General features: G+C 45.6%; 1 protein-coding gene across 6 annotated transcripts in view; it reads left to right on the top strand.

Annotated features, from left to right (window-relative positions):
* The first annotated feature begins 4522 nt into the window (after window positions 1-4522).
* Nrap (nebulin-related anchoring protein) overlaps window positions 4523-24039 on the top strand; it is a 77906-nt gene continuing 58389 nt past the window's right edge. For 2 of the 6 annotated variants that reach the window (XM_039110118.2, XM_006231644.5), the window contains exons 1-12: window positions 4523-5072; window positions 5363-5457; window positions 6009-6096; window positions 8779-8877; window positions 11821-11925; window positions 13583-13690; window positions 14336-14440; window positions 15666-15773; window positions 16055-16156; window positions 19112-19216; window positions 20127-20243; window positions 23233-23337. In XM_039110118.2, coding sequence (XP_038966046.1) covers window positions 5001-5072; window positions 5363-5457; window positions 6009-6096; window positions 8779-8877; window positions 11821-11925; window positions 13583-13690; window positions 14336-14440; window positions 15666-15773; window positions 16055-16156; window positions 19112-19216; window positions 20127-20243; window positions 23233-23337 — 1209 coding nt within the window. In that variant the 5' untranslated portion in view covers window positions 4523-5000. The remainder of the gene's footprint in view (window positions 5073-5362; window positions 5458-6008; window positions 6097-8778; window positions 8878-11820; window positions 11926-13582; window positions 13691-14335; window positions 14441-15665; window positions 15774-16054; window positions 16157-19111; window positions 19217-20126; window positions 20244-23232; window positions 23338-24039) is intronic. The other 4 variants (NM_001113743.1, XM_008760535.4, NM_001107443.2 and 1 more) reach the window with 4 other exon arrangements.

Raw genomic sequence — 24039 nt, 5'->3', positions numbered from 1 at the left:
TGGATTGAGAGATTCATAGGAAATTAATGAAGTGTGCTCTTGTGTGTGCCTACAGCATATCCAGAGATGATTAGCTCATAACAACTATGACCTCATGGATGATTTAGTCCATTGATAGAGTCTCAATTTGAATAGATGGAGAAGTAGCAGGAATGTGGAAGGTGGGATCTAGTTGGAGGACCAGGGTCACCGGACACATGCCTTTGAAGGGTGTGGTGGTTCGAATGGTAATGGCCCCGAATAGGCCTATATATTCAATACTTGGTGGAAAGTTAGTGGAACTGTTTGGGAAGGATTAGGGGGTGTGACCTTGTTGGAGGAGATGTGTCACTGGGGGGGCCGGCTTTGAAATTTCTCAGTTAGCATATTCTCTGTGTCTCTCTGTCTCTCTGTTTCTGTCTCTCTGTCATAGACTCTAACCCTCTGGAACTGTAAGATCCCAATGAAATGCTTTATTTTTAAATTTGCTTTGGTCGTGGTGTCAAAGCTACTAAGACAGAGGATATGCCTGTTTTCTGGCCCTTTCCTCTGACTTCCAACCCTTGCTGGTTGTGGTGAGGTAAGCCACTTCCCCCACCAGGTGCTTGTTGACCCCTTTCTACCTCCTCTTGGGTCCAAAGCAATGGAGTCACCCAGTCATAGAAGGAATTCTCTGACACTCCCAGGCCAACAGAAATCATTCCTCCCCTCAGATACTCCTCACAGCAATAAAAAGCTAATCAGATGGAGATCATTGGGCACTTTATAGGGTTGAGTGTCCCTGAAATCCATAACTTTGTGAGCATCACCATGAAGCTACCAGGGGAAGATTCCACACCAGGAAACTTCACTTCATACACACAATTATTGAAAAAAATGCATAAAGTTATTTTCCGGCTGTGTATTGGGGTATATATGAAACGTGATTTTCATGCTTATATATGACTTGTTCACCTAAGATATCTCATAATACATGTAAATATTCCAAACTAAAGTGGAAGCTGAGGGCTGGAGAGATGGCTCAGTGGTCAGGAGTACTGGCTGCTCTTCCAGAGGTCCTGAGTTCAAATCCCAGCAACCACATGGTGGCTCACAACCATCTGTAATGAGATCTGATGCCCTCTCCTGGTATGTCTGAAGACAGCTACTTATATAGAATAAACAAATAAACCTTTAAAATAAAATAAAATGTAAGCTGAAACCCAAATACTTTTGGTCCTGAGCATGTTAGATACGGTCTTTGAGGACCAACCTCACACACAGCACCTAACCCCTCCTGTTTCCTGTCTCCTACTCTGATTCCTGAATTATAACTTAAGGTACCCCCCTCCCCACATAACGGCTGGAACAGCTTCTTTTTTCTGGAGAACCGAGGCAAAGGCCTGTATAATTTAAACCACTCTCTGAGGTCAGAGGAATCCACTGTACTCCCTGGCCAGCTCCCCTGACATAATCCTGGAGCCAAGGAGCCAGAGCTTGGACTAAAAAAGAAAAGTAGAGAGCTGTGGTATGGACCGAGTGCTCAACCTATTGCCTTATCCCGTTCCTACAGTAAAATAACACCCAAGGCTCAGCAGCTCATGACGGACAGCATTTGGCTCAGACCTCTGCAGAGCAGGCCAGCTAAGGGCATGGCACTGTCATCTGGGAAGGACTCCCTGCTGCATCAGGCCTTGGTTGATGGGATGAGATCAAGAGGGGAATGAGGGGACACCTCAGTGTCTCCTTAGTGACCTCAATCCACTGATGGCTACTTAGGCCCCATCTCCCAGCATTGTTACACTGGAGATAGAATCTCCAAGACATAAACTTTGGAGGTCACGCTTAAAACTTAGCATCTGGGGCTGGAGAGGTGGCTCAGCGGTTAAGAGCACTGGCTGCTCTTCCTAAGGTCCGGAATTCAATTCCCAGCAACCACATGGTGGCTCACAACCTTCTGTAATGAGATTTGGTGCCCTCTTCTGGCTTGTAGGCACATATGCAGGTAGAGCATATGTATAATAAATGAATATCTTTTTTTAAAAAAGCAAAAAACAGGGGTTGGGGATTTGGCTCAGTGGTAGAGTGCTTGCCTAGTAAGTGCAAGGCCCTGGGTTCGGTCCCCAGCTCCAAAAAAAAAGCAAAAAAAACCCTTAGCATCTGTCAGCTAAGGGATGTCTGTCTGTCCTGCAACAAGTATTTACTTCGACACCCTTAGATTGTCCCACTCCTTATTCTCTGTGCTACCCCCCACTCCTCCCACCCCAATTTTCAATATCCCAGGAAACAGAAGCTCTGGCACAAATCAAACTAAATGTCTTTCCCTTCAACAATCCTTATTTTCTTTCTACTTTACATTTTATTTATTTAATATATGAGTGTCTTGCTGCATACACATCCGCCTGCCTGAAGAGAGGACCCCCCTCCCTGCCCCCACATAGAGCCACTATGTGCCCCCCTCCGCCCCCATAGATGGATATGAGCCACTATGTTGTTGCTGGGAATTGAACTCAGGACATCTGGAAGATCAGCCGCTGCTTTTAAGCGCTGAGCCATCTCTCCAGCCCAAAAATGTGTAGCTTAGGCTGGCTGGCCTCGAACTCGTGATTCCCCTGCCGCTGCCTCCTTCAGGAAATCCTACCGGAGTGCACCACCACAACCGGCCCTTGATTTTGTAAGTGGACAGAGAGGCTGGAGCAGCTGTAGGGCGCTGTCGGCCTTTGCCAGGGTACAAACTCTCTTAGCTTTTCTGGTAAGTCAAAGTGATTCCTTCTCATGGTTTTGGGGGCTCCCAGCTAACTTCCAAGCCAGGGTTGAGAACTCTGGTACACAGTGAAGCACCCCATGTCTGTTCCAAATGCTCAAGTTGGGAACCGGATGGAGGTTACTCTGTGGGAAGCAGCAGAGCCTGGAGTCCCTGCCAGTCAGGAGAGAGCAGCCTCTGGCCCCGCCCCAGTCTCTGCTTAGTGAGACACGCCCTAGCCCCGCCCCAGTCTCAGCTTCTTGTTTCCCGCCTTCCTCCTCTCAGGCTGACCTCCCCACCACCCAGCCTTATCTCCAGGAAGAAAGGCCCAAGGTCACAGACGAACCGATAGTCTGATAGCAAAGTACCGACCATAGCCATGATTAATAGTTTTCAGTCCCAGCGTTTCATTTACATTTTAAAAAGGAAATTTCATGTGTAAACCCAGATTTCTGGCTTCCATGGGAAAACGAGAACATTTGGCAATGCTGAGAACTTGTTTCCTCTTGGCGTCAGTTGGCTCTGGCATGTTGCCTGCTCTGGACGGGACGTTTACACATCCATCTGAGGTCTTACCAGTGCCTAGGGCTTCGATCTAGCCTCTGTAGGCTTTTTGGTGTTAGCATTAGCGACCTTTCATTAGTTTACCAGCTCTAATGAGCACCAAGGACAGGCTTTAGTCTAACACCCTAGGACACGGAAGTTGCAGTCTGGACCACAGTGTTATATTTTGGTGGAGGTGACATGATTCTCAACAGTAGATTTATTCATATTTAATATTTCCAGGTGGCAATCACTGTTGTAAGACTAAATCAGGAGGAGGGAGACATAGAAAGCAGTCATTTTGCAGAGGGTGTTTCAGAAGGTCATAGGTTGCCTATAAGCAGAGACTAAAGGCCATGGGCACTTTCCCAAAGCCAAGAGTTTTTTTTTTTTTTTTTTGTTTTGTTTTGTTTTGTTTTGTTTTGTTTTTTGTTTTTGTCATTAAATGATCTCTGTGAGGACCTCTGAAGCAAGGGAATAAGCCTTTTTGGACTATTCTAGGACAAGATAGAAGGCCAACCACCAAGCATTCTTATTTGTTCTCACATAACTTTCAATAGAAGTTAAACACAAATGACGTATCATAATACATTTTAGTTTTTTTTTAACTACAAAATCAATATCATTCAGTTTTGGTCTTTACCCTTCCAGGAGTGTGAATCAATTCTCATTTATCCCCAGTGTCACATCTCAAGCCTGGGCAGACAGCTGGGGTCCCTGTTTAACATATCCAAGTCGACCTGGCTGACAGTTTCTCCCAGCTCCCCTTGGTCCCTACCTGTTCCAGGGTATGGCTGGTACACCTCATCCCCTACCCCAGACCCTCCAGGCCAGACTGCCCTTTCCCAGAGGCTCTAACATGTATGATCCCAGCAGGTTTGTACCTTTGGCCTCTTGGCTGCTGCACCAAGTTCTCTCTCTCACTTCTCCTACCCCTCTGCTCACATGGCTGAGCTCATGGTCCACTCGAGACTCCCCCAGATGGCCCTGCCTCAGGCAATGCTCTCCCTTTTATCTGCAGCAAACTTTCTCCTCCACCACACCTAGGAACAACCATGGTCTCTCTTTTCCTTTTTATTTCTTTTTTTCATTCAGTAATATTCTGGGGACTGGACTGCCTGCCTTAGTCAGAGGCCTGACACTCAGCTTTTCTAATTTGATGTCTACACGGGGTGTGGCTATTCTTCAGGATCCTTTTCTGGAGTATGATTGAAGCCAGTATTCACCAGGTCCAAGCATCTGACCATATACACACCCACCCACCCACACCCACACACACACCACACACCACACACACAACACACCACATATACATACACACACCACACCACACATACACACACACACCACATACACCACACACACGCACACACACACCACACACAACACACACAACCCCCCCCAACACATACTCACACACTCCAAGAGTTGGTTATCCATGTAAACACGATCCCATTGTGAGTTAACTTTTCTATTTTGAGAAGCACGTCAGCTTGAAATACCTCTCCACCTTGTCTCGGACGCATGCGTGCTGACGGAGTTGCCAAAATTGTCACTTGAGTAAGTGGCAGCTTTAAAAACCAACCAGCTGCAGACTCCAAAGCAGAAAGTCAGCGTAGGAAAGTGGAAGTTGGATTCCGAAGGCTCCGGGCGTCCCGAGGAGTTTCATAGTGGTGGGGTTTCGACGGCAGCAGAGACTCATCTAGGGGTTCTAGTGGCTCGTGCCTGTTGCTTCTCCCTGTCTCCCACAGCCAAGATGAACATGCAGGCCTGCTCTAGGTGTGGCTATGGGGTTTACCCTGCTGAGAAGGTCAGCTGCATAGACCAGGTCAGTGGAAAAGAGTGTGACAAACTTGGGGCTTTTTATCACATATAGAGGTATATTGAACGATAAAGAAAAGATGTGTTTTTCTACCTTATGTAAGTTCTGTTCGCTTCTATGTCTTCTGTGCTGTTTCAAGAAAAATTTGTTTTCATTTTAACATATTATTCTCATGCGTGAGTTCAGGAGTTTTATCCTCATTTTATCCATCATTCCCAACATTTTACCTTTAAAGTTTGTGAGCCCCAGGCCTGGGGGAAGACGGCTAACGGACAGGTCTTTTCTGTGACTTTCAGACATGGCACAAAGCATGTTTTCACTGCGAGGTCTGCAAGATGATGCTTTCTGTTAATAACTTCGTGAGTCACCAGAAAAAGCCGTACTGTCACGCGTAAGTGTCTGGCTCCCTGCTCGCCGATGCATGACTCTTGGTTTTCGACAAGTAGCCGACTGAGGGATCAGTTCCCAAGCCCCAGGCTGAACTATTAGGAGCAGTGCCTCTCCCGAAGTGCTCAGGCATACCTACTCACAGAAGAGCCCACAGTGGGGTTCTTAATGAGGCCAATAAATGTCACATTTCTAGTTAGTGAGAAACCAAGTCCACCTCTGTAACCGCGTGTCAGACGATGAACTCTGCAGAACAGCAGAACTGCCGAAGAGAGAACTTGTCTGGAGAGAGCTATTTCTCCTAAATGATGTCAGATTCATCTACTCTGTTATAAACTTCGCAAGTGACTTGACTGTCCTTAGTGAAATGAATCTCGCTGTTGTATGTGTTCAGTTTACATGATTTGAGTCTTCGAGGGTGATTCATTGGGAAGTCAAGGAGCTCAATCCTCGGGTTTAGTGCTCATCCACCCTAAAAAAGAGACAAGTATTTTAAGAATCCCCTGTCCCTTTGGATAAGCACTTTCCTAATTTTGACCTGTATTGATTTTGCAGCCATAACCCTAAGAACAACACGTTCACTAGTGTCTACCGCACACCTTTAAATCTGACCTTGAAGAATTCTGTGGCAGCCATGGGTGGGGTAAGTCGCTTAGCTTTGCATATTGAAATAGCCTTTTGGGAAAATCTGTGGACTCCGACACCCGTTGGTTTTTAAGTGTTTCTGTCTACATATGGACCAATTCCCGTCCTCCTGAGACACATGCAAAGTGCTCTTGAAAGTCTATTGCTGTCTCTCTGATATCTCAACATTCGAGGCCAATGAAGGTCTTTGATTCTAACGTATGTCTGGCCAGCCAGACCATGGTATCACTTTATACAATGGGCCTTGCCTACATTAGGTCGATAACACATAAAACACAATTTACGTAGCTGGAAACGATTACACGGAGTCCTGTTCTTTTCCTTCCTCTGTAGTGTTTCAGAATAGAATATTAAAACCCTCCAGTTCACACTCCTTGAACTGAGTGGTGGACTACAATTATCTACAACCTCACGACCCCCCTTTGGGGAGGATAGCTCAGATGTACTTTGCGTTGGGAAGATGGCGCGTTAAATCCAACAGTGAGCTTCTGTGACCCACTCAGCTGTTGATGGAACCTCTGTGTCTATTAACGTAATGAGTCATTGGCCCTCTGTCAGCAAGCCCAAGAGAAAGCTGCCCTGTGGGATGGAATTAGGCAGATTTCTAAAATTAGGTATTACCCAGCAGGTGGAGGGCTCTCTAGTAATCCCTCTTCACCCCAGAGTCCTTTCCTGGTGTCACCCCCATTTGCATGAATTCACAGGACTGTACTTAACAAAGCATCTCAATGCTTCTGTCCTTGCATGCGACTCTCTACAGCTGCTGTTACCAGACCTACCTCCCTGAGCTCTGTGTAGGATGCTTTTATTTCTCCAGTGTGCGTTGCACTGACTGGAAACTGCTTACTTCACTCTGTACACATTACAGCCCAAGGGAGCAGATACTATTCTTCTCCCATTCTGCTGCCAGAGAGGAAGCTGAGACTCGAAGGCATTATATAATCCGTACAATTCCATCCAGGCCACTGTGTACTAACCCAGACCTGTCTGGCTGCAGAGTCCATATTATTGGTCCACTGTGTATATACCTGGAAGGTGGCAAACTGCAAAAGCCAGAAAAATTGCAACTTCCTATATCCAGATGTTTCTGCAGATGTGTGCAGGGAGGAGTATTTGCTCTAAGGATGCTGTTGGGGTATTTCATACTCTGTACCAACAGATCTACACTGTCTGCCTTTGTCCAGCCTCCCCTAGCCTTAGCTGGCAGGGCTACCTTACAGGTCTATAAGGCACACATTGTTTACCTTTCCTTGGGAGGCAGTGACTCATTTCCTTCTAACTGTATGACAGAGCTAGTCCGGCAGGATGGTAGCGTAATCTCTCATTCTCCTTTAGACTATAGCCAGTTTCCCAGGAGACCTGAGTGTGTCTAATGGTTTGCATCTACGACTGTGTGACAACATTCATATGTTTGTACACGGGCAGAGTGCACACAGCAAGTGTAAATAGCCATGCATGCACATTCAGACCCATGATGTGCACTGCGGTGTATATGTACATATTCATGTATATTGTATTGTAATACGTGTGTGCATGTATGGGTGTATGTTTGCAATACATGTGTGTGTGCATGTATGGGTGTATGTTTGCAATACATGTGTATGTACATGTATGGGTGTGTCTATGTGAAGTATGCGTGTGCACTTCTGTGTATATGTGTTTGTACATTGATAGTTGCAGAATGTGCTTTTGTTCATGGATTTACACGTGTGTGCACACATACAGTTGTATATCATGAATGCATGCATATATATATGTATATATATGTATGTGCCTATGTGCATGGTATATATAGTGTGTGTGCCTATAAATGGTTGGTTATTGGAACCCCTTGCTCCTCTTTCTTCTCCTTTCTCCTCCTGATGAAAAACATCAGGAAAAATTGAGATGGCCAATCATGTTCTGTCTAGGCCTCAACTCTTTGACGATTCCTAGGGTGTGTGAAGAATGAGGTTTTCAGTACTACCCTTCCACCTCTCTGACAGACATGGCCAATTCAAAAAGAGAGAAATATATTGTGCATATGCTAAATTTTTTGAAAGGAAGAAAAGTCAGTGGGGACAGGGAATTTTGATAAGGACTTTGAGTGGGGACTTGGCACAGATCCATGGTTTTCTACTCTGCAAATGTCATTCTGAAAAAAAAAAGTGTGTGTTAAGCTAGAACTTCCTGTTTGCATTTCTAGAATTTACGCTATCTTTTAAAAATCACATATTTATTTTCGTGTGTGTATGTATGTATGTATGTATGTATGTATGTATTTGTGCCGCGTGTGTGTGTGTGTGTGTGTGTGTGTGTGTGTGTGTGTGTGTGTAGAAGACTATTTGTGGAGTCAATTCTCTTCTTTCACCGTGTGGGTGCTGGCATTGAACTCAGGGCGTCAGGCTTGGCGGCAGCACCAGCCCTTACAGGCTGAGCCCCATTGCTGGGGTAACTCTAGCCTTTTAAATTGCACCACTCAATAGAAGCTTTGCACACGGCAGGAGTTCAGCACGTCATCCAGCTGGTGGCACACAGGAAACCTCGGTGGGACTGAGGATGCGTTGAGGACGTGTTGAGCTTGGCACCACTAACACCTCACCGCCTGGACGAGGAAGAACTGCCCCCATTTACCTACTTACCGCTTATTTTCTTTCTCTTCTCTGGTGGAATGTTACTGAAAATGTTTTCATTGCTGCAGACCGACGGCAAAGAAGACGGCGAACAGTTTAAATCCGTTCTCCATTGGGACATGAAGTCCAAGGCCGGAGCGGGGGCGGCTAGCCGGCTGATGAACGAGGTGAGCGTGTGGGGGTTGAGAGAATGCGGACTGCGGACTACGGTAATGAAGGCGGATGGCGTCACCAATTCTAGAGAAAGCCAGCTAGCTTTTCTTCTGTCACTGCGCCGCTCTAGCTGCCTTTAGGAGACCCCCATCAATCCTTCCTAAGAGCACCCAGCTGTACCAGTTCAGCTCAACTCTGCTGCCTGCTTTCTTCCAATCACAGGGTTTCTGTCCTCAGGAACAGTGACCCCTGCTGGTGGCCGGTGTTGCTCTTCTTCCTGTGACACTTCACCTAGCCCCAGTCTGTTAGTCTGTCCCCACTGTGATCCAGTCATTCCCGCCTGGTCCTAGGAGGGCCTCCCCGAACTGCTTCCCCTCTCCGCAATTCTCATCCCCAGTCCAGCGGGGTCACACTACTTCTTGGTCTTCTTCTCATGGCCTGTCTATTGATGACCGGTTCCGTAAAATGTGCTTAGCCTGTTTATTTCTGATCGCACATACGGTATTTAAAACTTTCTCAGTGTGGAAGACCCTAAAGAGCGGAGAGCTGCTCATTTAGCTACCTCCTCTGATTCCAGTTCACTCCCTTCGAGCGCTCACCTTCCTAATTGTGCATGTATCCTTCTTGACTTTTCCGTGTACTTACGTCTGTCTGCCAGCTCTGTCTATAACTGTCACCTGTCTGTCTCTCTCTAGCATCCACCTGTCTCGTGATGTTCTATCCACCTCTAGCATCGAATTCTTACATTTGAGCATGCCTACTCCCTTACTAAAGGACCTCGGCTATTTAACTGCCCCTTTATTCTTAATTCATTAATTAATTAATTTATTTATTCATTCATTCATTCTATATAAGTTGCTGTCTTCAGACACACCAGAAGAGGGCATCCAATCCCATTACAGACAGTTGTGAGCCACCATGCGCTTACTGGGATTTGAACTCAGGACCTCTGGAAGAGCAGTCAGTGCTCTTAACCACTAAGCCATCCCTCCAGCCCTTAACTTTTATTTTTAAATTATTATTTTATGCATATATATGATGAATTTTAATCATTACTGTGCCTCTATTTTCTCACACATGAAACCCTTCTTTTCAAGTCATCCTCCTACTTTCATGGTATGTGTGTGTGAGAGACAGAGAGAGACAGACAGACAGACTGACTTACTGATAGACTTTAATTGAGATTACTAACACCAGTGGGTGGGATTTATTTACTGGAATGTGGCCCACTCATCGGTGGCCACAACACTGAAGACAATGACATTTCCCCACCCAACAACCATTGATGGCCAGCAATCCTCCAAGGAATGTTGTGACCTCATGGGCCTGTCCTAATCCCTGTATAACTTTGCTGGGACTGCAGATGGCAACACTGCAGGTAGTCCTGAGTGCAAGGTCCAAGCGTTGTCTGTTGTGGGGGCTCATTTTCTCATCCTCAGTTTCTACACTCGTTCTCCCCCTTTCCTGTGAGTTTCCTTGAGACTTAGGGGCAGGGGCGGGGTAAGGAATATAGATGCACTTGGGGGCTAGGAACCTACTCTCTTGTGTTCTTAGAACTTTGGCAAGTTATGAGTCTGTGCCTTAATGTCTGTGTCTCCGACGAACGTCAAGGACATCACTAATCTGGGGAAATAAACATTAGTGTTCACAGGCAGATACATAGCATCTCCATTTAGCACAGCAGCAGTAGGGGGACCTTAGGGCCATGACGTCTCTGGCCCTGGTGAGTTGGCCTGGGTCACAGTACCAGACCCACGTGTAGCATAAGATCCCTCTCAGGGGGGTTGGGGATTTAGCTCCGGTCCCCAGCTCCGGAAAAAAAAAAGAACCAAAAAAAAAAAAAAAAGATCCCTCTCAGATAAAACCAGAAAACAATTTTATTACACGCAAAGCAAACTTAAAAAAAAAAACTCGTTAATCCACAGGGCTATTGCGAAGATTAAAGAATAGATAAATGAAATGAGATTAGAATAGTGTCAGGTACAAAAATACCAGCTATTAATATCTTTATTGATGATTAAATATTGATATATCTTCAGGTTTTTTTTTTCACTAGACAATGTGCATTATTTTCCAACTTGTCTTTTCACTCTACAGATGTCTGCGAGCTATTTCTACATCAGCTTCCTTTTCCAGCTGTTGTGGATGTGTTCAGGGTGCACCTTTGCGGGCAGATGTAACTGCTTTCTTATTGGTGGGCAGGTTACCTACACGTTTTAAATGAGAATGTTGCAGCAGACACTCTTTCCCTCAGTCTCTTTTGGACAAGGAGGGTGTTTCCGTAGAACAGATGAGAAATGAGTGCACACCTTTAAATGTCCTTAAAGTATATGTAAGCACACAAATGTTGTCTAATTGTCACTTTGCCTGTTTGTTTTATTCCTGAAGTGTTACAGAAAACATTTTAAAAGGAAAAAAAAACCATTTTTTCCCTTGGCTTTTCCCTTGGCAATCTTCTGATACCAGTGGCGGGCTTTTACATTTTCCCAGTTAGAGCTGACTTACCTCAGACTTGCTGACTATGGGGACTTCTTCCCGCTCAGTCTTAGCACACTGATGAGCAAAGAAATGTTTAATTGCATTTGGAAGGTTTCCATAACATGGAAGGTCTCGGGGAATTCATTATTCAAGATATCAGGTCACTTTCTAGTCTGAAGAGCAGGAGCACCTTGGTTGGCTGAGGCCCTGAATAGAGGGGCTGCTTGCTCTTAGAGAACAGCTTAATCTGACAGTGAGGGAGTCCTCCTGGGAATGGGCAGGGACTTGGTTGGGGAGTGTGGGGTGAGCTTGGGGAGTGTAGGGTGGGCTGTGGGGAGTGTGAGTGTTGTGGGGGTGTGGGGCAGACTGTGGGGGTGAGGGTGAGCTTGGGGAGTTTGGGGTGGGCTGTGGAGAGTGTGGGGGTGTGGGGCGAACATGCAGGGAGTGTGTCTAAATTCATGCTCATGCTTCCTTCGCAGAGAGATTACTGGCCAGGGTATGGAGAAGGGAACACTTGGTGTCCAGGAGCTCTTCCAGACCCTGAGATTGTAAGGATGGTTGAAGCTCGACAGTCTCTCCGTGAGGTAAGGGCCTCACTACTTACAACTAATTTGTAACAGTTCCTTTAGATATTCCTTTATTTTTAAGATTGCGGTGGACAGAACACCTTGACCCCTTTATTAGTCTTGTCATGATGCAAAAACAAAAACATCCCCCCCCCCAAAAAAACCTGACAGAAACAAAGGGGGGGTTATTTTGGTTCACGGTTGTAGAGGGTCTATCAGTCATCAAAGCGATGTGCTCACCCAGAGAAACCAGGCTAGAACTGGAGCAGGTGTAACCGTCAAAGGCTGATCCCTCGTGAGCTACTTCTGACAGCTGCACTCCATCTCTAAAGGTTCCAACCGCAGAATAGCACTACATGCTACACTAGGGAACACGTGTTCAACACATGAGCCAGGAAGGATATAGTCAAGTTTTAACACCACTGCCCTGCCAGATTCCCGTGTGGTCCCAATCTGTGGACCCCAATACTCAGTTTCCTAGCCCATCAAAGACAGATGTGATGAAGTTAAGGGTCTTGCAATGAAAGAACCTGGATTCTTAGTGGGAGGGGGGCACAAGGTTCTCTCTAGCCTGTGTGCAGGGGTGGGGGGATGGGTAGGTGGGAGGGCGGTGGGGCAGGGGCAGGCTAGGCTGGTTGTGGCAGGACTGCGGAGTGGTGGAGGGCAGGGAGGGGACAAATCTCTTGTTGCTTCAGAAGGAGCCAGCCCTGATGGCCTACATTAGGTTCCACCTCCAGGACTGCGAGGGATGCTTAGACAGTGAAGGAAGAGAGAGGGTTGCAGAAATCCTGAACTGCAGATGGTACCCTCGTTCCTTCTGTACACAGCTCTCCTTGGGTGGAGAAAAGGGGATAACATCGGAAATGTAAATAAAAAAATAATATCCAGAAAGAAAAAAAGAAAATGTAGGGAAATGAACACACACACACACACACACACACACACACACACACACACACACACACAAAGTAATTTGCAGTGTTTAAAAAAATAAGTAATAAACATGTATGCTGTAAAAAAAAGAAAAAGAAAAATGTACTTGGGAAATTACAGTTAGTTTTTTCCTTTCTCCTTTTCTTCTCTTCTCTTCTCTTCTCTTCTCTTCTCTTCTCTTCTCTTCTCTTTTCTTTTCTTGTTTTTCCAAGACATGGTTTCTCTGTGTGAGGCTCTCCTAGAACTCACTCTGTAGACCAGGCTGGCCTTGAACTCAGAGATTCTCCTGCTTCTGCCTCCCAAGTGCTTGGATTAAAAGCATGTGCCACCGCAGCCCAGATTCAGTTAGTTTTTGCATTTTTTCCCCTTTAGAAAACAGAAGGTGATAAAAACAGGAGGTCTTATTTCTCACTAGAAAAGTTAACCCTCAGAGTTGCTCAGAAAGTAAGGAGGAAAAATAAGACATTTCCTGTCCTGGGCTGTAGAACTTTCCCTGGAGTTGAGTTCTAGCCAAGGCTCCTAGATTAATTAATGGCTGTGTTATGATACAAGAACGCCTGAGGGAATTGTATCGGGCTCCCCATAATATGATAATGAGCACTGAAGGTTCTCAATCTTAGTCAAGTGCCATGTTTAGACTTATCCCAGAAGTCGATGTGTTTCCCTCGAGTGGAGAGTCCAGCATCTCCAGTTTGGTGGCAGTTCTGTGAATCTGTTCTCATGCTGCTGTGGTTCTGACCAGCAGGGGTACACAGAAGATGGTGAGCAACCGCAAGGCAAAGGGAGCTTCCCAGCCATGATCACCCCTGCCTACCAACGGGCCAAGGCAGCCAACCAGCTGGCCAGCCAGGTGACAGTCCCCGAGCTCACGTGGTCCCTTGTTGATGCTAACTTTTGCTATGACTAGAGCCAGCTCTGAGATTCAGGAGAACAATATGAAAGAAATGTTATAGGGCTGTGAAGAGAGCCATGCTTTCCCAATGCCATGTCTTCTGTGCGGTGATTGGGCCACGCTTACAAGATGTGGAAGGGGGAGGATCCAGGGACCCTGTAACTTACCCATTGGCTAAAGTAAATGTTTCTCTGAGCTGCTGTCTTGTCTTAGAGAAGACATGGATTTACCTGGAGATTGGCGCAGCTTCTGGGTTAAAGGCTCAGGTTTTAGAGACAGAGACTTAGGATCGGAATCCCAACTCTCTCATTCTCTGTGTAGCTCCTGTCAAGTTACTTAACCTCTCAGTTATTCATGGTAAATAATAGTCTCACTATTATGGGCCTGTTGAAGGGCGTCCCATGTGTTGCTATTTGGTGACATTTTAGAAGTGCCCGGTACTCTGTAAGTTGGTACATTAGCAAAGATGATGTCTGTGGGTACAGACATGGAACAGGTTTGGTTTAAGGCCTGAAGATGTAGTTCTAGAGAGTGGTAGGGCAGGGTTCTCACAGAGGTTTGAGGTAGGCATGATGCCACTCTGACTCAGTTTCTCCTCATCAGGTGCAATACAAGAGAGGCCACGATGAACGGGTCTCCACGTTCACTCCGGTGGCAGACACTCCCGAGCTGCTACGGGCCAATGCTGGGGGACAGCTTCAAAATGATGTAAGAAATAGTACAGGGGGGCCAGGGAGATGGGTCAGTGGGCATTTGCCACCCAAGCATCAGGACCAGAGTTCAGATCCCCACAACCCTCACAAGAACCAGATACATGTGTTGCCTTGTCTGCAGTCACAGCATTTGGAAGGCAGAGACAGGAGATATTAGGACAAGCTAGCTAGGTGGACCAGCCAGAATTAGAGAGCATCAGGCTGAGCAAGAGATCCTGCCTCCATACAGAAGGTGACAGGCAATCAAGGAAGACACCGATTGTCAGCTCCATGCCTCTCAATGTAAGCACATACTTATGCAAATGCACCTACACCCTATGTGCTCTCCTTCATGTGAACACATATGTGTGTACCACACACATATACACATATGTGTGCACATACATGTTATGCAAATGTGCCTGTACCATGTGTGCACTCCTTCATGTGAGCACACATATACACATACGTGTGCACTGCACACACTTACACATACAAATGATTCAGTCTAATGCATGATATCCTTAAGACCCTCTTTTTGTTGTTATTATTTGGAGGGGAGGAAAGGAAACATGGAGGGAGACTCCTGGTCCTGTCCAGGTACCAGAAAGAAGTTCCTGAGGTCACATGCCATGAGTCGGCCCTCACAGGGCTTGTGGAAGCTCTTTAAACAGAAGCCATTCCATTATATTTGAACCAAGGCAGGCACATCAGGTGCAGATGAGAGAGAAACCTCTCCCGCCACTTCAGGCCTGAGAGGATGACTTCTGAAGGGGCTACCGCCTCCCTTTTCTCAGTCCCTGAGTTCCACATGGTGCTAAGTCCAAGAACTGAGTGTAGTTCTGAATGGAAAGTTGGAGCACAACCCCAGCTTCACAACCCCAGCTTCGTGCTCAGAAGTGGTCTCCACCTGCCCACCTGAGATCTGTGGTTGGGATGCCCACCTCTTCTCCCAAATGTGACAACAGCTCTTCGGAGAGAGACTTACTGCTTTGCCCAGTCCCACCCCCAGCCCACACCAGGTGCAACCCAAGGATGTGTCAAACTCCACACTGTGCCTTCCCAGCCAGGCACTGTGCTAGGCATTGGGAATGAGTGTACCACCAAGCTGTAAGCTGTTCTATGCATTAAGAACTGTCCAAGGTGATAGGCAGGCCTCACGGAGCTCTCAGGACTCCCCTCTCAGCTCATCCAGTACAACTGCAGTGGGTCGTTCTATCATTCCCTTTCCAATTTTCCAGGTGAGATACACGGAAGACGGAGGGCAGCAGAGAGGGAAAGGCAGTTTCCCTGCTATGATCACACCAGCGTATCAGATAGCCAAAAGAGCCGCCGAGCTGGCCAGCGATGTAAGTGTCTGTGCTTGTGTTGCCTTGTTAAGGAGGAAGCAGGAAGTTAACCTGGTTCGGGAGGTCCAACTTCCTGTCTGTTTGTATATATTCGTCAAAGCCAAGAAGTGCCTTTTCATCATAGTTGTCAATCATATTTTCCCAGTGACAGTGACTTGCTTCTTCTGTCTGTGATTTCTCCTCAGACCTAAGCAGAGATCGAAGACGCCACAGAGCCCTGGCTTTTACTTTTGTGGCTCTTGTACTGGGACTCACTGAGTTTTTTTTCTTACTCCAAATAGGTGAGGTACCATCAACAATATCACAGAGAAATGAAGGGAGTGGCTAGTCCTGTCGGAGCTGAGGGCACGATGACAAAGGACTCTATAGACCGATGTGGCCAGGTATGTGACACTTCTAGGAGCTGGTCTTCTCCAAGGCCAGCTGTTTGTTTCCCACAGCTGTGACAGCCATGAACTTGTGCTCAGAGTTCAGACTTGGTGCAGGCAATATTACAGAGCTCAGCTCATCTGTTTAGGTAACAGATCCCAAGTCCTTAGAAAAGAAAGAAAACCTGTGCTAATGTGGCAGTTTGGCCAGTAAGAAGACATTTCCATCTGTTGGTTGGAAAACTGTTCAAAGGAATCCAATCTGTCGAGTGAAGTCATTACTGCATGAGTTAGATCATCACTGTCAGGACTCAAATGTATGTCTTGAGGGGTTGGGCAGATAGCCTAGTGGGTAAGAGTGCAGGAGGTGTCAGTAGGAGGATTTCAGTTCAAATCTCCACCATCCATGTTTTAAAATAAAAAGAAAGGAAGGAAAGAAGAAAAAAGCTGGGCATTGCATGTGAAACTATAACTTCGGTGCAGGGCAGAGTGGTTGGAAGTGCTGGGATTTACACGCTGTCAGACTAGCTCCAGTTTCAATGAAAGATCCTGTCTCGAAGGAATAAGGTAGAGCAGGATAGAGCAGGATGCTAGAAGTTCTCCTTTGGCCTCTGCAGCCATGCACACCTGCACATATGTGTGTGCGTTCAGAATATACACACACACACACACACACACAGACACACACAGACACACACACACACACACACACACACACACACACCCCAACTAGCAGGAGCTCAGTGTGATGATGTCTTACATCTGTAATCCTACAACTTGGGAGGTGGAGGCAAGGAGGGTTGCCACAATTTCAAGCCTGGGAATCAGGGTGAGTTCAATTCAGTCTGGGCAACATAATGAGATCTTGTCTCAACAAAGAAACAAAACAGAACAGAAAACTCTTGCTGTATTTGGCCAAAAAAAATAGATAAATAAAAATAAATCCAGTCCGCATTTTCACCGTCTTTCCTCCCCTAGTTATAACATACACGTAAATTCATTTGTGCTCACCCAACTTGGAAAACCACAAAGCCCATTAGCAAAGAATCTTAGAAGCTTCCTCCCCTCCCCGCTCCCAAAACATACCCTTTTCACTGATTATGTTTGACCCAGAACACTCAGACAGCCAAGCAGGAAGGAGGGTTTAATCATTTTCATTTAGGGAGAAGGTCGAAAGGAAGTCTGGACCCTAAGTTTGGCCCATAGCTGAAATGTAATTTGGTAGTGTTCTATTGGTTCCTGGTCATTCCAGCATATTGACAGCAATGTCCAGTCTTGATGATAACAAACTCAAGAATCAAGGTGGGTGTTGGGTGGCGCCATCAGCAGCTGTGGCGGGAGCTCAGTCTAGGGTGGCGCTTTGCTGCTTGATTTAGCCTGACTCATTAAGGGCAAGAGTGGGATGGAGTTGAGGCAGGCAGGCGGATACAGGCTGACTATCTGTAGTGCCTTAAATACCACACAACTCATTCTTGCTAATGGCTACACCCATGGGAAAAAGCTGTACTACGCAGATTTGTTATTTACAACCGAGCAATTCCCCTTACAAAAGACACACACACATATACACACACTCACACACACACACACTCAACTCACACACACACACACAAACATACACTCACTCTCACACACACAAACACACACACATACACTCACTCACACACACACTTTAAAAACGAAGCTACCAAAACAAAGCTAGAGATAGAAAACTAACACCGAACAACAAACTTAGATCCTTTTCCTCCTCCAAACTTACCTCCTCTCCCCACCCCTCACCCCCAACTCAAACATTCTGGCAGCCAAGCAAAAACCAAGGGCTCAAGCTGACCAATTTTCATTTTGGTGGCAAGAAGAGGCCGGGCTACTTAGATTTGATCCAAGTATTTTACTTAAGGAAATGCATTTGCTGGAGCCCATCATGGTCTCTTGAAGGACCTCTTGTCTCAGAGGAGGCCCCAGGGAGAGAGCTGTGATCCTGGGGTTCTGAGGACTGTCCCCAGCCCAGAGCAGAGTTTAGATGAAGAAGCAGCTGACTGGGCTCAGGGCAGGTCTGGGATGAAGAACTTGGGACTTCCGAGAGAAGGTGCGACTGCCTCTACTTACCGTGTCCCTTCTCACTCATGGGATGCTAGTTTTGTGAAAGAAGGGTTTTCTTTATGGGAGTTGGGGAAGGAAGGGACGAATTAAAATGAGAATGACAATTCTCATCTTTCAAGACATATTTACCCCCTTCCAGAGACTGATAGCAGCACGAGGCTCCTCATCACAAAGTCACAAAAGGTTTTATTCTACCTGATATCTGGTTACACAACACACTTTGCTGACGGGGAGCAGCATCAGAGATGTCAAATGCACTTCTGCATACATCTGCCATTGTGTCTAAGCAAAGTAATACTTGAGACTAGTAAACCCTTACTATAACAGCATGAGAGTGGGAGAGTCTCTTGACTTATCTGATATTGTGATGATTGATAAGGAGGAGAACGGTCATAGTGACAGGTGTATGTATGTATGTATGTATGCATGCATGTGTGTATGAATGCATGCATGATATAGTGTATGTGTGTATGTATAGTATGTGTATGTATGCATAAAAATGATCATGCATGCTTGCTCATATATATGATATAGTATACATATGCAGGTATGATATAGTTTTTGAATGTATGTATGTGTGTATGTATATATGCATGTATGTATGCTTGCATTATAGTATATTGTATGTATGCATCTATGTATGCTTGTACGTATGATATAGTGTATGTATGTATGTATGTATGTATGAATGATACAGTGGTCCAGGCTCCAAGCTCTATTATCTTATTCACCCCATGTACATCTCTGACAGTCAGTGGAGTGTCCAGCATGGATGAGATTTTCTGCAATCGGTCTCTGGGGCTATCACTGCTGCCCCTACCCATGCCAGGAGGGACACGTATTGATCAAAGTTTTTGCTTGACTCCTCAGACTTACTCAGAAGAGTGTGAGGAACATAGGGGAAAGGGCAGCTTCCCGGCCATGATCACCCCAGCTTATCAGAACGCCAAGAAGGCCAACGAACTTGCTAGTGACGTAAGTACTGGCAGAGCCACTGAGGTGTGGATGATGGGATGCCGGCAGCCACACTTGCTGAAAGCCACGCACAGACACATCTCCTAGAGCCAAGCAAAAGCAGGCTGCTAGCCTGGCCTCCGGTGCAAACTCAGAGTGTCCCATTGATCTGTTCATAGACTTTCATTATGTCATCTATCTGTTTGCACGGAAATGCGGTTGGACAAACTGCACTGCTCATTTAGTCCATTTTCCCAGAGCACAAGCGCTGGTGTGAGCAGATCAGCTGGGATGAGGTGAGCCTTTGCCGGAATGCCAGTGCCAAACCGAAGGGGAAAGCTCACTGAAAGAAGCCATGTGATTATCAAATTGGATGTGACCCAGCGAGTGATAAGTGGTTTTTATTTAAAGAATGTTAGGCAGCTGGCAGTCTGTCCTTGAGAGACAGGCTATAATTAAACTTAGTAGAGTGCAGTGCTCACCGCAGTTCTTAACATGCCAGCTTGGACTTGGTCTCTGACAGAAGCCTAGCATTCATTCCACCCTGTGCCCTTCTTTCTGCCACTGTTCAGTGAGCACCGAGGAACAGCGCCACCTTTGCCCTGAGATGGGAAATGCAAGATGTTACTCCGTCCTCTGAGCCACTGCAGAAATGGTGTTGAAATTTAGGGCAGAATGAGGTTGGATTTTATTCTTTGCCATGGTAGCCTGAAGAACCTATCTCCTTCCTCCAGGCAGTGTTGGAGTGCAACGAGTGAGCAGTGTGTGAACAGATCCAGGAAAAGTTTTAGCACAAGAAGAATCAAGTGGTTTCTAGACTTACTAAGGTTTTAGAAAGTCCACAGAAACTTTCTTTCCGTTAGAGAATCCTACTGAGCTATTGTGAATGTGGCAACCACAATTCCAGACTCCCTTGATGTGCTTCTTTCAGATAAAGTACAGGCAGGACTTCCATAAGATGAAGGGCGCGGCACATTTTCACTCCCTTGCAGCCCAGGACAACTTGGTTCTCCAGCGGGCTCAGAATGTGAGCAAGCTTGTGAGTGAGGTGAGTATTGGGGAGAGCTCTACTTCTGTACTGTCCCCCCTTTCTCTCAGACAGCAAATGCAGTGGCCGTGTTTAAAAATAATGCTGCTGGTTGTGGCATATATCTATAACACTACATATACCCATACACACATACACACATATAGATATACAAACATACACACATACACACATATATACACACACATATACACATATACGCATACACACACATACAAACATACACACATACAAACATACATACACACATACACACATACAGACACACAATACACACATATACACATACACACATACATACACACATACACGCATACAAACATACACACATATACACATACACACATACATATACACATACACACATACATACACACATACATATACACATACACACATACATACACACATACATATACACATACACACATACATACACACACACATATACACATACACACATTCACACATACACACATGGACACATACACACATACATACACACATACATACACACAAACATACACACATACATACAAACACATAAATACATACATAACACATATGTACATACATGTATACACACATATACATACACACAAACATACAAACACATAAATACATACATACACACATATGTACATACATACATACATACACACATATGTACATACATATATACATACACACATATGTACATACATATATACATACACACATATACATACATACACACACATACATACATAAATAACTTGACAGGTAGGGCAGGAGGATCAGGAGCTCAGGGCCACTCTAGGCTATATAGTGATTCGGAGGCCAGCCTGTGCTACATGCCATCCTGGCTCAAAACAAATATACAAAATGGAACCATGCAAACTGTCCTCATGTTGCCAGTTTCCAAATAATGCACCAAATATAGAACCAAACAAATGAAATCTCTCCTTGTTGGCTCAAAACTGTCTTGCTAAATATTCAGAAGGGCCTGTCGACAGGTTTGTAGTTGTTAGAAAGAACACTAGAGGATGCAACTTTTAGAGATTTGTTTTTATCTTTAATGCTGTGTGTGTCTCTGTGTGTGTGTGTGTGTGTGTGTGTGTGTGTGTGTGTATGCGCACATGTGCGTATGTGAGTGCAGGTATTCTCAGAGGCCAAAAGAGGGCGCCATATCCCTCTAGAGTTAGGGTTATAGGCAGTTAGGAGCTGCTCAACTTAGGAACCAAACTCAGGTCCTCTGGAAGAGCCGCACGTATCCTTAGCCTCTGAGACATCCCTCTTGCCCCTGTGCTCCAACTTTTAAGACCATAAATTGTTACATTAGTGTGGAATCAACATCTAGACTGTCTTAAATGCCATATTTCCCTTATCAGTGGAGTCAGAGTTCAGAGAAGCTGTGCCTTCCCTCCAAGTAGCTGTCTACCTTTCCTTCCAGGCTGGCCTAGCTCCCAGAGGGTGCACATTGTTTAAGCTGCCCCCTGCTTAAGCCTTTCTGAACCAGGATTCGTTGGCAAGGACATATGTCCTCTGGCTCCCTGGACCTCTAGTGTCCCTTCACGGTGGCTCCTGTCATTTGCACTGCTGTTCAGTGCTTGAAAATCCTTGAGTGGCAGCTCCAACCACCGGAAGAGTTTGTGGCTATGAAAAGTGCTCCCGTACATGTTCTTTGCGATGCTAACGCTGAGATGTAAATACCTTAGACCATCCTGTTACTTCTAATGATCAGGCCGTAACTTCAAACCGAACTGGTCGGTGACACTCTGACATTCAAACGCTCAGAGTCATACTTTCCCAGGCCTCAGTGAGAGCCTTGGACACTGGGAGGTAGTAAGTTCGATGCTGGGAACTTAGACTCTGCTTTTGTTTTTTTTTTTTTTCAAGATTTATTTATTTATTATATGTAAGTACACTGTAGCTGTCTTCAGACACACCAGAAGAGGGCATCGGATCCCATTACAGATGGTTGTGAGCCACCACATGGTTGCCAGGATTTGAACTCAGGACCTCTTAAACCGCTGAGCCATCTCTCTAGCCCCTAGATTCTTTTAACAATATATTCTAAGTATTAGCATGAACCATGCATACTTTTTAAAAGGCATAGCTCTCCCACATCGTTCGATCAAACACTAAAACAGTTTGCATTGTATTTCTTTGATGCGCCATCCCAAGGGCACTTCTATTTCATTTTGCCCTTATGGTTACCCAACAAGGAGAGCCAGCTGTCTCTCCTAATGTTACTTCTCACCGTTAGCTCTTTTCTGCAATTACTCGGGACTGACTTGGTCTATTTGATAACAGTAGCCTCACGTCCTGCACCCAGGCACCCAGGGAACTCAAATACCAGCTTGTTTTAAATTAAAGATGGCCTGCCTTTATGATACTGCTTTGCAGAGCATTTCTGTTAAATTTTCTTGATGTGTTCACAGAGAGACGTGCATGTGGGTCTACGGAGGGAGGAGTTTCGTAGGTGGGCTTGTCTATGTAGTGGGCTCTCAGAAGACACAGGACATGGCAGGAAGTCTGGATGTCTTTTCCACCCAAATGTCATAAACACCCAAGACACTTTACCCCAAGAGTACCCACATCATTTCTAAAATAGTACCTTTTTTTTGGCCATCATCATTATTGCTGTTAATTGAAGCCATCGTGCAAACCGGAGCCCCACGCTGGGGAGACTCTCTGTCAGGAGTTATACCCCAATCTCTGTTTCACAGTTCTTGATCTGTGAGAGCATTGGAGTACCTGTTGTTGAGAAGGACTGGGTATTTGCAATTTTCAGGATGCGATAACTTGCTTTATTATTATTATTATTTTTTTTATTTTTATTTTTATTTTTATAAAGGAAACACCATACGCTCACAGTATCACCTGTGCTACTTTAAGTCTTGGGTTGAAAGTTTCGTAAAAAAATATCCTGGTCAGACCTGGGGGATGTTTTCAAGAATGGCTTCGGGGGTGTTTCTGTTAAGCAGCTGGTGTTTGGCATTTCAAGGTGGAGTACAAGAAGGGTCTGGAGAATAGTAAAGGTCACAGTATCAACTACTGTGAGACACCCCAGTTCAGGAATGTGAGCAAGATCTCAAAATTCACCAGCGATGTGAGTTACTCCATAAGCACGTTTCGTGAGTTGAGCTTCTGCATCTCCTGAGGGATGAACTTTGTGACTCTATCCTTGTGTCCCAGAGAAGCATGGCCCCTCGGGTGCATGGTACATTGAGTTTGGTTAGGAGTGTTTTCTGTGATTAGTCTATCATCAAATGACGTCATAGCCCCAGCGTTTCCCTGCTTGCCCATATGTTCTCAAGGTGGAACTGTGTTTGTTTATCCTATCGGTGTGGTTCAGCAGCTGTTCCTGAATCCTAGCATGGGAGCCTGATCGAGCATGCAATGTCTCTTTTCATTGTGACTTTGTGCTTCTGAGTTGAGATGTATGATCTCCCTTCACACAGGCAGCTGAGGAACCGGATAAGAGTTCCCCACTTTACAAATGACCAGATGCATGCTACAGAATCACTCACAAACTTTGGGTATTCTCAGGAGAAGGTTGGAAGACGTAGCCATTCCATTTTGATTTCCCTTTTATTTGATAAGCAGCATTTAGTACTGGGCTCAGTTTCCTACTGGTTTCCATAGCGATCAATTTTTACATCATAAGATTTGACAAAGATCAGATTCTACTCTTCGTGTGTAAGGTCCACTGGGGATTGGTTCACGACCTCTTGGTAGGCACTGCAGTCTTCAGATACCAAGTCCTTTATGTAGTGCCGTGATGGAGTCTAGCATTCACGCAGACTTCAGG

The sequence above is a fragment of the Rattus norvegicus genome, chromosome 1 (genome assembly GCF_036323735.1).
Source record: "Rattus norvegicus strain BN/NHsdMcwi chromosome 1, GRCr8, whole genome shotgun sequence".
NCBI lineage: Eukaryota > Metazoa > Chordata > Mammalia > Rodentia > Muridae > Rattus > Rattus norvegicus.
Note: the sequence above shows the minus strand (reverse complement) of the source record. Positions and strands in the feature narration are given on the sequence as shown.